A 19,925-nucleotide genomic window follows, 5' to 3' on the forward strand; every position below is an offset into this window, starting at 1 on the left:
AAATAACTTTCAGATTAGTTTAAATTGGTACAAATTTTTGCATAGAAACCTTTATATTAATTGGGATGATTTCTTTGCTCTGTTCCCACTGGTCTGTTTTAAGTGTAGGTGGGATGATGTTTGTTTGTTTTTTTCCATTTTCTGACTAAATATTTCCACTATTTCCACTATACTATTCAGTCTTTCGTAATAAGATATTTTCATTGTTTGCATTATGACTTCACTGAAACAAGTTAAAATATATTTTAGCTGAAAAAAGGAATTGAAAATGTTCAAAGTTAGTTTGGTTTTTTGTTTTATTTTTTTAATTTCTGCACTGAGCATTTTTGTTAAAAATGATAATAATAATAATTCCACAAACTGCACCCTCTCAAATCTGAAAATCTGTCTGCATGTTTCTCTTTTTTCTGACCACCTGTATGTTAATCAAACTTACAGGTAGATCAGCTGGAGTGCGTAGAAGCTTTTTACAACGAAGAGTTTTGTTTGACTGTAGCCAGCTGATCTGTGTTAGTGATTCAGTTGTTTGTTTTGTCTGCCAGCAGACTTCAAATAAGAGATCCAAGAGATCTTTAAATGAGAGATCCAAAAATGTAGAACTCTGATATGGTAGCTCTGCATAACTGAGTATCTGTGGACTCTGTAGTTGCACTACATTTTGTGCTCTGTATTTGATTATGAAAGTATTTTCCTTGTATCTCCTGCATGCATCTCAGTCTCATGCAGTCTTTATAGCATAAATGGAGAAATGTGGTCTAAATGGAGCTTTTGTGCTGTGTAACCTGTTTGAGAAATCTACCTCACTGTTTTACAATGGCTTTTTTATTTTGCATGTTCATACTTAATCACACTGGAAAATGGAAAGCTGTTTGCATTTGAATGGTGTGCTTTGGCACTGTGTGATCAGCGCATGTACTAATGATTTCCTTTTATTTTTCTTCTTTCCTACTTTTCCCCTTTTTTCCCATTCTTTCCACGTTTTATACTGCTATCTCCATACTTTCCTCTGAATTTCTTTGCTTACTGTAGCAGCCCTTGCCTTTTCTCTTGCAGCAACAGCCCAGGCTCCAAGGATCATTACTGGGCCTGCGCCTGTTCTCCCACCAGCTGCCCTGCGTACTCCTACGCCAGCTGGCCCTACCATAATGCCTTTGATCAGACAAATACAAACCGCTGTCATGCCAAACGGAACTCCTCATCCCACCGCTGCAATAGTGCCACCAGGACCCGAAGCTGGTTTAATTTACACCCCGTACGAGTACCCCTACACGCTGGCACCAGCTACATCAATCCTTGAGTATCCCATTGAACCTAGTGGTGTATTAGGTAAGACTCTTATCCATGCATGACTGCAGAATACGTCGTACACTTTTGTGATATTTGCATCTAGAAGTCGAGGGGCTTAAGGGGAAAACAACAACAACAAAACACACACACACACTATTGCCTCCGATATATCACAGTTGCCTAGGAAGATGGATGGTGTAATTCAAACATTTTAACATGTTTTGCATTTTTAAATGTGCATGCATGTAATATGTGTTTAGCATATTAGTAAGATTGTTGAAAACAAAATCTTAGGGTTTGTGTGTCATGAGATGGGCAGATGCATAGACAAGAAAAAAACAAATAGACGTTGATATCTATCATACGTAATTTGTTCTCCCATCAACGCCAGATTTGTTTGGGGCAACTGCAGGATAAATTTCCTGTAGTCACTGGAAAAATGAACTTTTAATTTTGCAGTGTCTTTTTGGTAGCCCAACGGGAGAGAATCGAAAGATGTTTTTTCAGTTTGTTTGGTTGGTTTTTTTCTTAATTTAGAGCACATTTGATCCATCTCTCCTCAGCGTTAGGAAGCTGTAAATCATTTTGTAAGCAGAAAGTAATTTCAGTGGATAAGTATAAAGGAAGCTAAGTTTTAAGCAATGGACAATACAATTAGCAACTTTATTGATTGCTTTTTTTATATGCATTGTGTTGAAATGTCCATCATTCCTAATATTTCAGAACATTGACTTGCTGTGTGAAGGCAAAAATGATAAAGCAGCCTTGACAATTTGGTTAGCTAGTCAATGTGGAGTGAGCAGTTCCTATAGTGTCTTCATTCCCTTCTGTCTGCAGAATATAAATAATCTTTCCTCGTTAGTTTGTTCTGAATTGCATATGACCTTGGCGCTGCATAATGTTGATTTTATGGAACTTTGATCTTAGTTTGTTCAGTGGCAGTTATTGATTTACACAGATTCTAAACATCTCTAATGAACACTGGACAATAAGGTTCAAAGTCAATATGTTGTTGAAAGTATTGCAAAAAATCAGTGTTTCACTTAAATGATGAATAGTTGTTATCTGTCTGTGTGCATTTCCCCATTACGCAGTAAAAAAACAAGATGTATTTAAGAATTTCCCTTTCAGGATTAGTAGGCACTAAGCAGAAGTTGTAATAGGGCGAAATTATTCAGTAGGTCTGTCTTTGGGCATCTTGTTTTCTACTCTCTGAAAGCCAACATCCAGTGACTATATGATAACGTCACCATTTATTTATTTCCCCTGAACAAGTGCATGCCCTCCCCGGCTCCACCACCCTGATCTGTTAGTCCTTACTGTTGCGCCTGCAATATCTCCTGGGGTTGAGTTGCAGTTACAGGCATTGTCACAATACCTATCCAGTTGCTGGTTAGGGGTAATCTCCCCTCCTGAATTTACTTAATACCAAGTAAATAAATTGTAATAAGTTAATATTATGCAGGGAACTTTCACTGATTTCTTACAGGATTTTGCATACTTTTATCCTGTCACTCCCAAAAGGCAGCTGATGCCGTCCAGGCACAGCTGGGAGTGCAAGTGTGTAGCCTAAAATGGTTCTCTCTAAATAGTCTGATTTTGAAAAAGAAGAGAAAAAATGTCACCACACCCCTGTTTGCATAGCATGGAATCAGTGAGTAATATGACATCTGCTCTATTATCTGAGCATTTGCATTGATTTAATAATCAATAATAACTAAATGAGGTTTTGGTTGAGTTTTACTTCATAATATACTCATGCTCGTGAGTAATGTTACTTATTTTTCTGCTGGACCTTTAAGTTACCTTAAAACAGCTCTGAGAAAAATGACGGGAATGAATCCCTTTGAGTATTTTGGGGGTACTGGTGCTGGAATCCAATTTTAGTTGGTGTCTAACTTTGAATTCCCTTCCTTTTATCTTTAGGTATGGCTTTCCCAACGAAAGGCTAAGAATTCAAGAACGGTCTTAACTGATCCTTCATCAGATCTGAATTTTAACAAATGCTTAGTTTCAGCAGCCTTGAGAAAAGCTTGGCCTAGCAGTCAGTGACTTACTTGCACTTTTTTTGCACATAGATTTAAAATAAAATAGTGCTATTAATTTGGATTAGCCCCTATTATTACAGAGTAGCTGTAATTTATGAGTGTATAGTAGTATACTGACTGCTAAGTGTTCTATATAGTGTTTGCTTTACTAATCACCTAATTCATTGCAGTTCGTACTTATTGACTTAAAGTTTAAAATCCCAATCTGTAGGCTTGAAGAATTGCTTTAAAACTTCTTTTTTTTTGTGGTAGAACTGGAAATGAACTTAAAGTTAGCAAATAATTGTCAGTATTAAAAGATGGCATTATTTAAAATAGTCCTGCTGCAAGTAAGGCACTTCAGTGAATATGTGACTAGTAAAGCTTAAATGTGCTTGGGTCTAATAGATTTCATGAAATACTGTAATTTTGGGATTGTAAATGAATGGATTAAACAGGTTAAGGCCAGGATGTTTAAAGTAAATGCAATATTAATCTGCACAGAAACTTCTTACGGTTAAAATTTGAAACTACTGTGCCTTAACTTGTTGCTTTTCTTAAAATGAACTTTTGTAGTTAATGATCATTTAAATCCATTTTGATAAACCTGCTGTTAATGTTTTCTTTGAATGTTTTCTAACTTTGTCTTGGTAATTGCAATTTAACTAGGTGCGGTGGCTACTAAAGTTCGAAGGCACGATATGCGTGTCCATCCTTACCAAAGGATTGTGACCGCAGACCGAGGTTAGTTTAGTTCTGGAGTTCTTGTTTGTAAGAAGTGCTTTGAGTGTACATGAGATTTGCAACACCACAGCTGGTTGACCAAAAAACGTATTTTGACCCATTCTTAACTTTTTCACATTAATGTGAATAGTTAATATTTTAGAGCTTAGGGGATACTTGTGGGTTTAAAAACGTTTTGTAAACCTGCCTTTCCCTGCTCAATTAAAATACATACACTCTGTCGTATATTTAATATAGTAGCTATAACAGATTTCCCTTTTAAAAACTATTTAAAGATCCATCTGCATCAGGAAACCCTATGAGTTAAGTGCTGCAATGATTAATTTGTGTTCCCCCCCTCTCCCTCCAATTTGTTCTTTTAATTGGTGTGGAAATATCAGATTGGTGTTGCAAAATAAAATGAATGGATGGTTGCTTAATGAGAAAGAAGTAAAGGAATAAATGCCTCCTGTCTGTGTCTGGAGAAATTTGAAGATTTAGATTCCTTTTTTTTTTATTTTTTCCAATAAACTTTTGAGCCACTGTACTGTATATTTTTGAGGAGGATGCATGTTCTCAGATACCTAACTGAATTCAGAAAGGTAAGGGCTGTGAAGAAAATACTTCAAAAGTTGTTTGTGTTTGAATTAATAAGGATGGGGGAAAGGAAGGTGTTTTGGTTTTCTTCCAAACTCTGTTTCCTGGTTTTTACCTCTTGCTGCTAAAATGCGTAACCTGAAGGAGAAGCAACTTTTGAAGTCCTGTTGGTGAGATGACATCCAATATTTGGGCATCTCTCTTTTAACTCTTGGACTGGAAAGTAAATCTTCATTTTTCTCCCATTCCTCAAACGTAATGCCTTTGGACCCCTGAATGAAGTATTTAAGCTTATTGAGAAAATCAATATTTTCGGTTTATTGACATTGGCTAATAAAACAGTGTAGGCTGAGCACAGGAACTCCCGAATTCTTATCCTGTCCCTGCTGCTGACTCAGCGTGGGTTTCGGCAAGTCATTTAATCTCTCTGTGAATGTTTTCCCATCTGTAAAATAAGGATAATAATACTTCCCTACCTCACAGGGTTGTTGTGGGGGTTCTTGTTTGTACAGGGCTTTGAGGACGCAAAGCTTTATGTGCCAAGTATTATTATTCTGCTCTCATCAAAACCAGTGCTGTGCAGGCTTGTGTGATATTGTAATACTCAGAAGCCAAATTCCGGTGACAGATCTGACATCTCCTAATGCTGACTACACTTCATTTCTCTCAATCTCCTATAAATTTTCCACAAGAAACGATACAGATTTCAGTCAGTAGATTCAAAGCAGCCCTCCTGGATACTTGCTATGTTTATGTGAGACTTTTACCTTTCATATGGAAAGAATGCATGCTTTACGAAAGATGTAAGGCTGATAACAAGACACTACTTAGGTTTTTCAAAAGATTTATTCTTATTTATTGAATGCTCTTCAGTGGGCACCGGGGCATATTCAGAATAAGGTTATAGCAAATTTTGACAAAGTGAAAAATAAAATTATAACCTATGTTCTGTCAAGTGCAATAAATGTTAGAATTTGGTTATCTTTAAAAGCTTAACCTGATGTTACAAAGATCAGTTTTTGCTTAAGATCGTTTTTGATCTGCACGGATAGCTCCAGGTTGCTATAAAACTACTTGTTTAGTTGGATATTTGCCTGAGACAGCTAGTAAACACACTGATGCAGTACAGAGTGGGAGAAGCATACCAATAATTTATTTGCTTTTATCATGATAGCATTTAGTCAACATGTATTTTAAATATTTGGTGAAGGGCCGAGGTTTTTTGTCTGGGGTTGCCACTGAAAAGTCACTGGGAAAAAAAAAAAAAAAAAAGATAGTTTCATTTTACCTTCTTTTAAAATAGAGCCATTTTCTGATAATACCGTGTTCTTTTCTAACCATATTTGAAGTCAGTTATATTTTAAATAAATAAATTCAGGTGGCTTATCTCCTGTGGAATAGGTCATGTATACCTCTATCTGTCTGCATGAAAACCATGCTGATATTTCAGGTGAACGTTTTTTTTTTTTAGTCTCATCTAAGCAGTACCGGTGTCGTCCTAAGAATATCACATAAAATGAACTTTACAACTTTATTACATTTTATTCTGAATCCAAAATCCTAGATTATCCCCAACAGTTTTAAAGCCTTCTGCAAAACTGTTGAAAAGCATTGGTCAGGAATGAAACAGATTCTTGAACGCGTTAAAATTATGTTGTGGAGTTAAAATACTAATATATATATCGTATTCGTCTGTTGAGTTGTTCAGTCACTGATAAGCTTCTGTAGCTATACCCATGAAAAACAATGTCAGCAAACCGAAACATATATTTTTTTTTTCAATGCAGAAATGTTGGTTTGTTTTTACATAGTTAAACATTGCTAAAATCATATTTACATTCACTGGGTCTAAGGGTTTTTGTTGTTGTTGTTTTTTGTTGTTGTTTTTTAAATTCTAAATCAATTTTCAGATGACTTGGTAGTACTACTGCATTCACTTTTTAAGTAGGTTTTTAATCTTCGCATAGGTTTTTTTTTTTAGAGATAAGCACTGCATTTAAAGCAAGAATCCCGGAATGTGTAAATGGTTGGTTTTTTTTTGTTTTGTTTTTTTTTTATTATGTACAACTAAGCATTTAGAATTGGTGAAGGGTTGAGAAATATAGCCTGTTTTAACTAAGAATAAAACCCCAGTTTATAAATAATACAGAATTGAATTTGATGCATATAACGGAGAGACTGACTGATTTAATTGTAATAAACTGTAAATGGTGTTGCACAGTTGACAAACCTGTGTGTACTGTAGAAGGCCAGAGACGTGGCAGAGGATGTATCACAGGTGTACTGGTATTTTTAAAAGGTAGCTTGCTTTGGTTATAAACTCCACGAGAAATAATAATGCTCTGAATATTCTTGAATGTTATATCCAAACCAACAGCTGTCACGTAATTTATATATAAATTTTAATACCGTTTAATCAAAATTGTAATCAGCATCAAAATGCTTTAAGAGTCTGCGTTTCTAGTATACCTGTAAAGTGGTGAGATTGTGCCACATAAATATTTATTTTTATTTTTGCTTATTTTTGAAACAGCCGTTTTAATTTAAACAAACCCCAGTTAGCACGATTCTGAAAAAAAAATCAGGGAGCACGTGGTCTCATTTATGTTACAGTAGTCATTTTTCTCTTAGTGTTTATGAACTGTATCCTAAATGATAGGCCATCTTTGTTACGTGAAGGTGAATCAGCCCACAAGAACGATTGCTAAATCGATGCTATCTGTGAATATCACACCTACTGGACTTCATTTTAATGAAATGGCACAAATCTGACTTTGCACTGAATACCTTTCTCACTTTCATCTCCTCTGCCTTAGTCAACGTGGCAACAGTACAAAAACTTTATCAACCTCAGAATTTATTAGCTATGATTAAGCTGTTGAACGAGTCTTAAAAAATAAAAAAAAATATATAAAAAAAAAAAAAAGAAATCATACTACTGTTAAGTGGACCAAGTTTGGTGAAGGAGGATGTGAGAGAATGATTAAAGAAGGAACAGCTCAAGAACGTTGGGAACGATAACTTTCCACTTGAGAATTTTTTTTATGTTTTACTGTAATTTGTTTGTGTTTTTGGGTTTTGTTTTCCTGTTTTTTCCTTGTTTTTTCCTTTTTTTTTTTTTTTTTTTTTTTGCAAAAGAAAATAGTATTTACAGGTGGCTTCTTTTAAAATATAAAATATAAAGCAGGAATGTATATGAAATGTCAGATTTTATTGTATTTGCAGAGTATTAGCTTTGAAAATGAATAAAGAGAGCTGTTTGTAGTTTTAAAATGCCTTATTAGTATCAATTAGATATTTTCTCTATTTTTTGATGTACTTAGAGCTTTTTAAGTATAGAATTTAAAATGGCAGGACTTTTACAGTGTTTACATGCAAGTGCATTTTATAAGTGTCCTATATGTGTAAAATAGTATTTGGAACAGGAAGATGCTGGCTAAAGTAGCAGCCTTAGCGTTTTCCTGGTTCCCACGATGATGCCTACGTTGCTAGACTACAGTTTAGTACTGCTTTGTATCATGAGGCCAAGAAATTCCGTGTTGTTTGTAAATAGAATAAATGAAAGGCAATAAAAAATTTATTGAACAAAAAAACATTGTTTGGCCCCTAGTTTGTTGAACCAAATTGTTTCTGTAAGATCAGAATTCCTCAGATCCATTTCTTTTAACAACCAGTTATTAATAATCACATCCATCATTAATAGTTGCTTAATGCTTGCACCTGGAGAGGTACTAATGCTTAATAGCAGTCAGATACTGATGCCGTGCACTGACTGTTGTTTCCAAATTCTTCCGACTGAGTTCCAAAACTGTTCATTGTTTTTGTTTTCCGATTTCCTTCATCGACTGCTACTAACCATTAGTCGTTAGTTGTATTTTATCTCTATTTCTCCTGTTAACTGGTTTTGTGGGAGCGGGCTTTTCCTTCCCGTGTCCAAATCATGATGGAGGGCTGTCATGATTTTATTGCATTCTGTAGATGGTGTCGATCAGTATGTGAGAATTAAACATGCTTGTTTTTTTTATTAGTTGTGATTAGTTTTCATGTTGTCATTAAGCCGTCACTAGCTGGAACTAATCTCTTCTCTATCTTTTCTTTCTTTTTTTTTTTTTTTTTTTTTTTTATTTTTGGTCCTAACCACCCAGCCGCCACCGGCAACTAACCTATGACCTTCTGACCTCTGAACTCTTCACCCAATGATGACCTGACCATGCCTGCCTGCTGATCAGTTAACTGGTAATCGCCTTTGCTTGCCTGTCTTCAGTGCAGCGAGCTGGGGCACTTGTCCGTTCGTCTTACCATCTAACAAAACAGACAAAGAAATTGTTGTCCTCCAACTCCGCTTTTTTGTGTTCTCCTGTCTGGGTGAAAGTGGTTCTAGAACCTGCACTGAATAGTAGTAAAGCAATAAGGTCCAATTCATCCCTCCGCACTGATCATCCTCTAGCGTCCCACCCCAAGCGAACGGTAAGGAGGCCTCGCACGAGATGGAGACAGATGTCCCTTAACTACCGATGACAGAGGCAGTTACTGTGAGAGACTTCTAGGAATATTTTTCTTCTCAAAAAAGAAGTCAAAGCTCTCTCTGAATGTACTGTGTGATGATGCATCATGCATGAACCTTTGGTCAGGGATGTCATTGGTGAAGGGATTCCAAAAAGTATTCAAAATTTGACATGCTGTTTAGTCCACTACCAGTGCCCTCAAAGGGCGGAAGTCGCAGCCTTTTTTCTATTGCCTGCCAAATTGGATGTTTTAAAAAAAAAATAATAAAAAATAATAAAAAAATAAAAAAGGAGTGCCATGAAATACAGTGAATTTTCAGAAACGTTGTCAATGCAGTGAACAAAACAGCAACACTATGAAAGCTAAATCTGAGTTTAAATTATTTTAACCATATTTTAATCCTCCTCGGAAGATTACATGAGAACAAGGTACATGCATTATGTGTCACATTACTGGGCAAACTGTTCAAATATTTTTTTTAAACCTCCCTGTATAGAAAAAAGAAAAAACAAAAATTCATTAAGGATGTAAAAGCCATGCTTGCCTATTTGCTGTATACATGTAACGAAATTGTAGATAAAGTGTAGTGCATTGAAACAAAATGAACAAAAAAGTAGATACTTTTACTATACAAGGGTGCTGGTGCAGAAAAAATATATATATTTTTGGAAATGTAGCATTTTATACTTTCAAGTGTTATAAAAAAAAAAAAAAAGAAAAAAAGAACAAAGAAACCCTTTATTTCATTAAATGATTTTTTCTGGTGGTTGTCAAGAAACAAAAGACCAAAAGAGCCTTTTAGTCTTTCTTTTTTATTTTTTAAGTATTGGAATAAGTCTAAAGAAAAGGAAGTGCCTTATTTTCTTCATGGTCATTTAGTCAAATGTCTTGTATAATCATCTTCTCCCTCAGACAAGTTACTGCATGCCACTCAGTCGCCCAGTATGTGAAAAGAAGCTGTGAGGAAAGACAAATGATGAGTTGACCGTATTAATTACCTGATTTTTGCCATATTAGTGTGACGTGACTTTGCCATCATCGCATTACGAAAAACATTTGCTAGGTTTCTGTCGAATCAGCCCTTAGTTACTTCCACAACTCTGCTTTTCGAATCAGAGCTAATACAGTACTTGTGCAACGTAAACCAAAGGTTCTGTCATACAGAGTGTCTCGTTCTAAATTAGACTGTTAGCTGAGATATGTTGGTAGAGATGGAAGTGTTTCATTTTTGTTCAGGGATGGAGACAGGTTTTCTTGACTTTGGTTGGAATAAATGTGCATCAGACATAGTAGACTTCAGAGTCATCCAGAAAACTGGCGTTCTGTGGATAACGAAAGTGCTTAGCTAGTCCTCAGTTATGGTCTGAGCATGTCCCCCGTTTTTGTGAGCAGTTTCTGCAGTGTCAAGCAGTATGCAAGTTATTTATTTTTCAGCTCTCCTTTCATTACTGTTACATCTGCCTACTGGCTTTCTTTCGCAAGATGCGCAGGAGGGGGACGTCAGTTAGCTGTTTGAAGGCCAGCTGTGCTGTAGTTTTAACCCTTACTTCCACATGAGATTGATGTAGCTGGGCGATCGCAGGAGTTGAAGCTGTTGAACGCACAGTATTTGAATCTTAAAAACATTAAGTATTACTTTGTGTGGAGCTCAGTACTAAGCTTGGCAAATATCAGGTGATAACTTTACTCCCCTTCTTGTCAACTTACTCTCCTCCTGCAAATCTTCACAGCTTCCAAACGAAAGGTCAATAGTAAGCTAAGAGGGCTTACATTTTAAGCACCTGCATGGTGACCTCATCTAACATCTTGTCTCACCTGGAAATAATTATCAGTTTATTTACTATGCAATAGACATTCATCCTTTTGTATTCAGCTAGCTTTTTGTTTATTGTACCACCGGCTTTGTCTTCCTGTTACACATACAGTTGTTGATTTTACTTACAGTATATACTGTGCCATTTTGATTTTTTTTTTGTCGGTTGGTTGGTTGGTTGAATAAACTTGCGACACTCGAACATTTGAAGAGAGATTTGCTAAAACAATACCAGTATTTGATCCAGTTTCATCTCAACTATGATAAAAACCTGGACGTTTTGGATGTTTATCAAAGGTCTTTTATTGGGAGGGAGGGGAAGTACGCGCAACAGATGTGTGACATGTGAAAGTAATGTTTGCTCTGAACAAATCTTCTGAAAACTTAGTTGACAAAATTTTGGATCGACTTAGGAAAAAAAAGAAAAAGAAAAAAAAAAAAAAGCATGACTTTTGAAATCTCCGAATGCCTTCGTTCTCAGTATTATCATTCTTTAATGACTTTTTCTTTATTAAAATAAGTAGTTTTAAGACTTCTTTCTGACAGTATTATGTAATTTTTTTTTTTAGAGTGGGTAGATGGGAGTGTCGCTTGTATGTAACCGTACAGATGACATGTATTTGTCTGTTCTTTATTATCTTAGTAGTTTCATGCTATGTATGTACCATAACCAACCTATTGCCTATGAGAAACATGTAAGATAATGTATTTACAGCCATTGTTACAAGTTTATAATGTATTTTTCTATCTTGTTTTATATGTATGTTATATAACATTCAAAAAGAATTTTTTTCCTGATTGAGAAAAAAAAAAAAAAAGGATACAAAATGCAAAACCCACAATTTTGATAACAGAGAAATTGCCAATTGTTTTGCAGTACTTTATTATATTGGGAGTGTTGTCTTTCTTGGGCTTTTAGTTAGCTACTGGATGAATACATTAGACATATTTGGGTTTTAGTTGGGTTTTTACATAGCTTGCATTTTAATTCTTTGGTTCTTTGCTGTTTCTATTAACCCATAGCATTATTTTAATAAATGTTATAATACCAACCTACTAACTCTGGACTATGTCTGTTTATTAACCATTACATGTTTAATTAAAGTAAACAAATAAAGACGGAAGAATGTAAAGTCTTGAGTTACTGGACTAACCCTGAAGAACGTGACCACAGATAACACAACGTGACTTGTTTTTATGTTGTTTGTCGGCTGACATTCTGCACACTACTATTAAGTTGGCTTTGGTCGTTCTGGCCTTTTACCTTGGGGAATAGGTGCCAGTAGATAAGGGAACAAAGTAGCTTTTATTTTATTTTATTTTATTTTATTTTATTTTATTTTATTTTATTTGAGGCATTCTTCTTGTAGAGTCTTGCCACTTGCCTTTCAGCATCTGCATTACTAATTCCACACTTTCTTTTTCTTTCTCTAAAATAATTACTGTCGGCTCGCAGCAAAAGAGCAAAGATGCCAGTGTATTGGTAAATCATGACGGTGTACAGAAACCAGTTTGATTCTTTGTTGAACCATTCAGAGGTTGCAGTTAATCTTCTTGCAATTTGCGATTTGTTGGCTTGGGCACCTGTTGCATCATGGGACATTTCCAAGCACAAAATGCATCTAGATAGGATTAGCAGTACATTGAAATACAAAATCTTCTTTTATTCCCTTGCCAAAAGTGCCTTATTTTCTTCATGACGAGCTATTTTTATGTGATTTTTTTGTACTTCTGCTATAGTCTATCAGTATTGCGTAGCTCAGGGGAGTACAATTTCTGTAAGCCAAAGGTCAGAACGTATCATTTCCTAATGACTGCAGAAAGTATAAAAACACACCTTTCTCTAAATTTCCAAGCAACAGCCATTTCAAATTCCAGGTCTGCCTCTATGTAATCTTTATCCCTGCGGATGACTGTAGCAACATGAATGCAGGGAATTGAAACGGTGAAAATGCTGTTTTGGTTGTACCTCCATGCAGGTGGCTTTTACGGAAATGTTTCTCTTGCTGCTTCTTTTGTCTGAGGCTCCTTTCCATAGCATGGGTAGTCTGCCCAGACTTGCATCGTAAGGGGACAGTCATTATAGCTAACGTCAAGGGAGGCTGTTGATGTAGGTCTCTCTTCAGATATCAACAGCCCTGGTGAAAAACTCCATTTATTTTCACGTATACAATAAAAATTCAGATAAGGAAATTTTGGAACATTTATGATGTTTCAAACTACGCTTCCTGAAGTCCATGCAATATAAAATTTTAACCATTTCTTCCAGGATTGGCAATAATTAAAATTGAATGTATCTTTGTTTTATGGAAGAAAAATAGGTGAGCTATGATGAAGATGTCTTTTTTATGAGGATATGTAGCTTTTAGTTTGTTCTACAGAAATGCATGGGTACAGTTAGACTTCTGTCAGTACGTTTAGAACAGTTTCACTCATACAGCAATTTGAACAGATCACAGATACATTGCTATCCTAAAAGTCAATCACAAGTAGATGACGAAACAACAACAAAGAAAAGGGCATTTTCAACAGATAAGGTGAGGAAAATTTGCTGAAGTGATGATACGGGGTGTCATTCCAGAGTCACTGATTTCTGTTATTTGAACGTTTCATCAGAGACACATATTTAAGTTCTGCGCAGCATTCTCCAGTGTGACACTGTTCAGACAGGATAAATGATTAATACTATCTACTGAAAAGTACTTCTATTCCAAAAACTGTTTATTTCTTTTTTTTCTTGGCAATGTTTGTAATGTTTTTTATTTTTTATGAGATGTGAACTACTGTCATACTTGGTCCACAGTGCGTTTTCATCTCATTCTTGTAACTCCTGAGAGTTGCCCTTAAATTCTGAAGTATTTTCAAGCAGAAAGAAAGCAAAACAATGGAAGCCCTTAAAAATCCTAATTTTACAATAGTTGCTTTTGACCATCAGGTGCATTTCTCAGTTTCCATAAGTGCCTGCCTGAACACTTACTTTATGCTTTGACTGCTTATTGGAAAGAAACAGGCTATTTTTATACCTGAATTTGAGGCAGGATGCCTGCAGTACTGCAGCATCACTGAAGCTTGATTGTTCTTTATTTTCTTCCGTGGTTAAATTCTCTTCTCATTTGGAAGGTCTTACATTCAAGTCATGGATAATGTTGCTGGTCTGTCCAGTAACGTGGATTAATTTTAGGAGAAACAGATTTTTATTATTTTTTTTCCTTGTAAATAGCTGAGAATATAAGCAAAAACACCACAAAGCCTTTTAATATAAAATCTGAGCAGTGCTATTGATTTCTTAAGTGAAATGTTGTACCAAATTATAACAAATTTTACTTCTCTGATAGATTTTTTTTTTTTTCTGTTAGCGATGTAGAAAATATTTTGTAGACTCTTCAGGGATATTATTCAGATACTTTAAATGAAATAAATATGCTGTTGATATTGATATTTATTTGAACAGACTTCTAAAAAAGTATGTAAAAAATCTGCACGTAATGGTTTATTTCCGGATGGACTCTTTGAGGGGGACCAGGAAAAGTTTTCTGACCTGAAAATGCAGGGAAGCATCGAAGCGTTTTGCTGTCCATTAAGAGATTGTTTTGACTTGGGAGAAGCATGCTTAAAAATAATGTTCAGTTTCATATGTTCATATTTGGATAACAGTGTAGCAGTCATCGTAACTAGCACATTGTACAGAATGAAATCTGAATAAGACATTCCTATGAAGAAAGTACATAGTTGTTAATGGAACTCGTTTTAATACATTTGATATATTTTCCTAAAACACTATTAATGAACTACCGTTGGAATAACACAAGCAGTAACATTAACACATGGTAATCAATGTTGAATCAAACTGGTTAACAAAAGTACAGTGCTCTTCCTTCTATGTGCCTGCGCACTAATTGCAGGTGGTTTGGTTCTGCATAGGAGTGGGTGGGAGGCACAGCAGGCGGTGACTTGCAGTGTTAATTCCTTGCAGCTGGGATGTCCGTCTGACAACTTGACTAACGGGGAGGAACCTGACTCCCAAGGCAAAGATTTAGCTGAGATCTGAATCTCATTAGAAGAATTAATTTTAAATAGTATACATACATACATAAAACGCTTCTACTTGTATTATGGCCGTTTGTGTGAAACATTTAAGGTTTTGTTTGTGCAAAATAATGTATTTGGGGGAGGGTGGGAGGGGGCATGGACATTGCCAAAACACATGTAAATAAAACACCAATTATGACTGTACATTATGTGCAATAAAATAACTGGAAAAAGTGCATGTACTTTATCCTCAAAAGCAAATTGACAGCTCTCAAAGCTGTAGCTATAATTTTATTTTCTGAAAAAGTTCAATTTTATTCTGTATCTAAACAGCAGAATAAAGAATGTACATTTTTCACACTTCAATTTTCATTAATGCTTTTAGCACTGTTATGAAAGTTCTCACATGCTGAAGAGACTTAAATTTTCATTAAATTTTCCAGGATACTCAAGAACAGCTTATTGGCTATGCCGCGTTATCTGTATAACTAAATGAGATGAGTATGCGTTAAACGTGAAATACGCATTTTGATTATAGATTTGCAGATGCACCGATTTCATAAATGTCTTGGAGAGGACCAAGTGATGATGATGTTATTGTAATTCTTTAGGCACAGCTGTCACAAATGTTGGTGCAAAAATGGAAGAGAAGTACTTTGTACTGAAGCCAACTGTTTTGGTGTATTCTGGTCACTGCCACCCTAGCTAGTGTGAATAATCTAGTGAGAAACATATTTCGGAGAAGAAATTGTGTTTTAAAACCCTCACTGAGATGTATGCAATAATACCTCTTCATTATTTAACTGTCCTGCATGACATCCCAATTGCCAAATTGGAGGGGGAAAAAAAAAAAGAATTGATGGATGGACCATTCTCTGGATAAGGAATTGGCTGGATGGTCACACTCGGAGAGCTGTGGTCAACATTTCAGTGTGGAGACCAGTGATAAGCGACATTTCTCAGAGATCGGTGAGCTGGGACTGGTGCTATTTAACATCTTTGTAGGCAACGTGGACAGTGGGATGGAGTGCACCCTCAGCAAGTTTGCAGACGACACAAAGCTGAGTGGTGCAGTCAACACACTAGAGGGAAGGGATGCTATCCAGAGAAACCTCTACAGGCTTGAGAGGTGGACTATGCCATCCTCGTGAAGGTCAACAAGGCCGAGAGCAAGGTCCTGCACCCAGGTCAGGGCACAAATACAGGTTGAGTAGAGAATGTCTTGAGAACAGCCCTGAGAAGATGGACTGGGGAGTGTTGGTTGACGAAAGATTCAACATGAGCTGGCAGTGTGCACCTTGCAGCCCAGAAGGCCAACTGTATCCTGGATTGCATCAAGAAAAGCATGACCAGTAGGTCAAGGGAGGTGATTCTGTCCCTCTGTGCTGCTCTCATGAGATCCCGTCTGGACTACTGTGTCCAGTTCTGGGGCCCTAAACACAAGAAGGACATGGAGCTGCTGGAGCAGGTCCAGTGGAGAGCCATGAAGATGATCAGAGGGCTGGGGCACCTGCCCCATGGCCCCATGAGACAAGTAGGGACTCTTCAGCCTGGGTCTCTCTGGGCAGACCTTATAGCAGCCTTCAAGTACCTGAAATGGGCCTACAGAAAAGATGGGGAGGGATTTTTCATAACAGCAGGTAGCAATAGGATGAGGGGAAATGTTTTTAAACTGTAAGAGGGTAGATTTAGACCAGATATTAGGAAGAAGTTATTCACTGTGAGGGTGGTGAGACAGTGGAATAAATTGCCCAGAGAGGTTGTGGATGCCTCCCTGGAGATGTTCAAGGCCAGGCCGGATGGGACTTTGAGGTGTCCCTGCCTGTAGCAGCTGGGATTGGAATTATATCTCAAAGGTCCCTTCCAACCCAAAACATTCCATGATTTTTTGATAATTTATTTACTGAAGTGATTAAGTCCTCCTACCTCACAGTTTAAATAAAATCTGTGCTTCAGAAATAAGCAGAGAGTAGGTAAAGCCAAATGCAACAACTGTAAGAGTCTGGCAGAATAGGGCAGGGGAGGCTAATGTTTAGCTACACTGTTCTAGAAAGGATGAAAAATCTACTGTAATTAGCATTTGAAGACTTCTTCCATCATGAGCCCCAATGCACTAGTGGCATGTAGTCATTTCTGAACTAGCTTTAATCTTGGTACTTAATTGCAGTAAAGCTGTAAAGATCTTGTTTGGTGTGTGTGTGTGTGTGTGTGTGTGTGTGTGTGTTACTTGATGAAGTAAAGCAGCCCTCGAGGTCTTTGCTGTTACTCTGGATATAAACCCCATTTTGTGTGCTGCAGCCCTGGCTTGCTGATGTGTGGGCCCACCCTCACTTTCTGTTCTACCATCTTTGACTATCGAGCATATACGCACTGTGCAAACTCATTCTTTACCCACCCATAGAAAACAAGAATTATGATGATCTTCCATGTCTCCTTCACCATGAGAATTCAGTCTGCCTATCTGTGATCACGTTTGCACTTGGGATTGTTTTCCTTAGGTCTACAAATCTATATTAGATGTGAAAATTGTTGACTGGAATACTTCTACCGGCAGAGCTGACTATTAACCTACCACTGTTTTCTTCCTAAGTGTTTTGGTATGCTTGTGGCTGGTGGTCTCACTGCTATATTTCTTCTCAATATTTTTAATGTGATTACTGTAATTTCCTTGAGGAAACACTAACATAACCATTGTCTTTATCTAAATAGTGAGACTTTGATTACCGATGAGCATAAAATGCAGTGTCTGAAATGATTCCTTTCACTCTGCTGTTCGAATCTACCAATGAAAGTAGTATACTGAGTTCTCAGTCAAACAGTAGGAAATTGGCAGCCCATTCATACTGAGTTGATCTCTCTGACAATTATCAACCACGATAAACCAGTAATTTCCCAACAGCAGCAGCAAGCAAGGTTGACTCGTTCGAGTAGTAAACCCAGAGCTGAGGTTCAAGAAAAAGCACAAGATTAGGTCGCACATCTCAGCATTGCGTCTTTTCAGCAGCTCTTCAGTAAATTAAACCAAAATTTCCTAAATGAAATGAGGAAATGAGGTCAAAAATCTAGATTTCATCTATTTGTCAATCAATTGTGCAGCCAAGGGGCTGAGAAATGGCTTTGGTTACTGGGACCTTTCCAGAATGAATTCTGTTGATTTTCAGTACACTGAGAGCTGCCGCAATTTTACTGTCTGAAACTAAGAAGGTCCCAGATCCTTTTGCAATAGGCCAGTCACAAAGCAAGCAATTGTCTGGGTGCTACTTCTGGTTTGCTTTCACAGTCTTTTAAATTACAAAATACGGAATCCTGAAACCCCCTATTTTGTAACAAAAGCTTTTTTTCTTTAAAATAATAATAATAATCACGAAAGATGAATCAGACCCCAACTTGTAAGGCTGTGTTACGAAGGAGTACTTTTTTAAACTGAAGTTATTATAGTGAAAAGGCAGGTTCAGCAAGCAAGAGTGAAGATACTAGGAACACTGTTTTGGAGTCTCACTGTAGGGTATGCGCTGGAAATGCACAAGGTAATAATATCTTCTTAGCTGTGTGCACCTTTCAGACTATGTCCTGTTTTTAACACAGGTGCCATCTGAAGACCTTCACATGCATGCTATCTAGTGCATCTCTGGATCATTTCATAGAAAGCAGATCCAGTTCTGCAAAGCAAAGGAGGCCACAAGGCCATTACTTGCATGCTCTTGGATGACTTCTCCCACATAACCTTAGTGATGAGATCATTTTGATTCTTTCCCTGAAAGGCAGTGAATGAAGCAGATCTTCTGTGGGATTCAGCTTTGTTTCTGAGAGAAAACAGGAAGCGGACTTCTTTGAGGATTGAAAGAAGATAAACAATCATGTCAGAGCTTTGAATTCGGTCCTGAGCAGATGAGTAAAAGCAGTTTGGACTTTGTATGAGTCAGGAAGAGGAAACAAACATTAACAAGAGCAGCATTCTCAAGAAGCCTGTGCTATGTTAACAAGAAGTTCATCAGAGACTGTAGGTTCGAATATTAAGTGAAGAAAATTGAAATTATCTCAGTCCTTGAAGAGCTGATTTGCCATATCTCCCTTTTATCTTAATCAAACTTGTTCATTTGTCCTTCGGAAATCTCCCTTTTTCAGCCTAATTTGAATTTCACATCATTTTCCTCTGATGTTCTGCCCCACCCCCTCCAACCCCCAACCCCCCCCCCCCCCCCCACTGTGCTGCCTTACATTTCATACTCAGAAGTTTCCCTTTGTTCGGATGGCCAGCTGGTACTGTTCATTCCTGGGATAGAAGGACTGCAAGCAACATTTTAGGTCTATATCAGAATTTGCAAAATGTGGGACTACAGAGGAAGCCTGTTTAAATCTGTGTGTCTCCATTCACCTAGACAGAAGAGGGACGTCTCAGTGACAAGGGGAGAGTGTGATTACCTAGGTTTTCAGTAACAGAGTCCTTTTATGTTATTCCACAAATTAAAGCACCATCACTTTACCTTCTTTTGGCCGTGTTTAGTGACAAGGAAGAGAAAATGGCTGGTGCACAGACAGCATTCTTGCTCGAGAGCACAGGGGATGTGCTGGTCCCAGTGGCTGAGCTGGTTGGGCATCTCCCTCTGCTTGCTCCACCTGCACAGCCTGTGTAGGCCCTGCAGAGCCACTTCTGAATTCCCCTCCCTAGCTCTCCATAAAGAAGCACAGTGCTGTTTCACTCAAGTGCCTTTGTTGCTCATGTTCTGAACCCTTGTACTTCAGGTCCCTATCTGTGCAGTGAGGTTAACAGGAGCACTGTAGCAGCGCCAGATGTGTATGAGAGCGTGAAGTGCTCAGACAGAACAGAGCTGAGTGTTCTCTTGTATCATCAGTGTATGAGGGTCTTATTGAATGTACTTGAAAATAAAGCACATAAGCAAAACAAAATAGCTTTGACTTCTTACTTAATCAAGCCCACAGAA

The 19,925-nt window shown here is 37.2% G+C and overlaps 1 protein-coding gene across 10 annotated transcripts in view; it reads left to right on the plus strand.

Moving 5' to 3' along the window:
- The window catches only part of QKI (QKI, KH domain containing RNA binding), a 145,093-nt gene extending 126,324 nt beyond the window's left edge, over positions 1-18,769 (plus strand). For 2 of the 10 annotated variants that reach the window (XM_072331938.1, XM_072331947.1), the window contains exons 6-8: positions 1,030-1,326; positions 3,984-4,058; positions 8,780-15,099. In XM_072331938.1, the coding sequence (XP_072188039.1) occupies positions 1,030-1,326; positions 3,984-4,058; positions 8,780-8,796 (389 nt within the window). In that variant the 3' untranslated portion in view covers positions 8,797-15,099. Of the gene's footprint in view, positions 1-1,029; positions 1,327-3,013; positions 3,020-3,213; positions 4,581-8,779; positions 15,100-18,567; positions 18,600-18,743 lie in introns of those variants that run through there. The other 8 variants (XM_072331939.1, XM_072331948.1, XM_072331941.1 and 5 more) reach the window with 8 other exon arrangements.
- Positions 18,770-19,925: the final 1,156 nt, after the last annotated feature.

This window comes from Excalfactoria chinensis, chromosome 3, assembly GCF_039878825.1.
Source record: "Excalfactoria chinensis isolate bCotChi1 chromosome 3, bCotChi1.hap2, whole genome shotgun sequence".
Lineage (NCBI taxonomy): Eukaryota > Metazoa > Chordata > Aves > Galliformes > Phasianidae > Excalfactoria > Excalfactoria chinensis.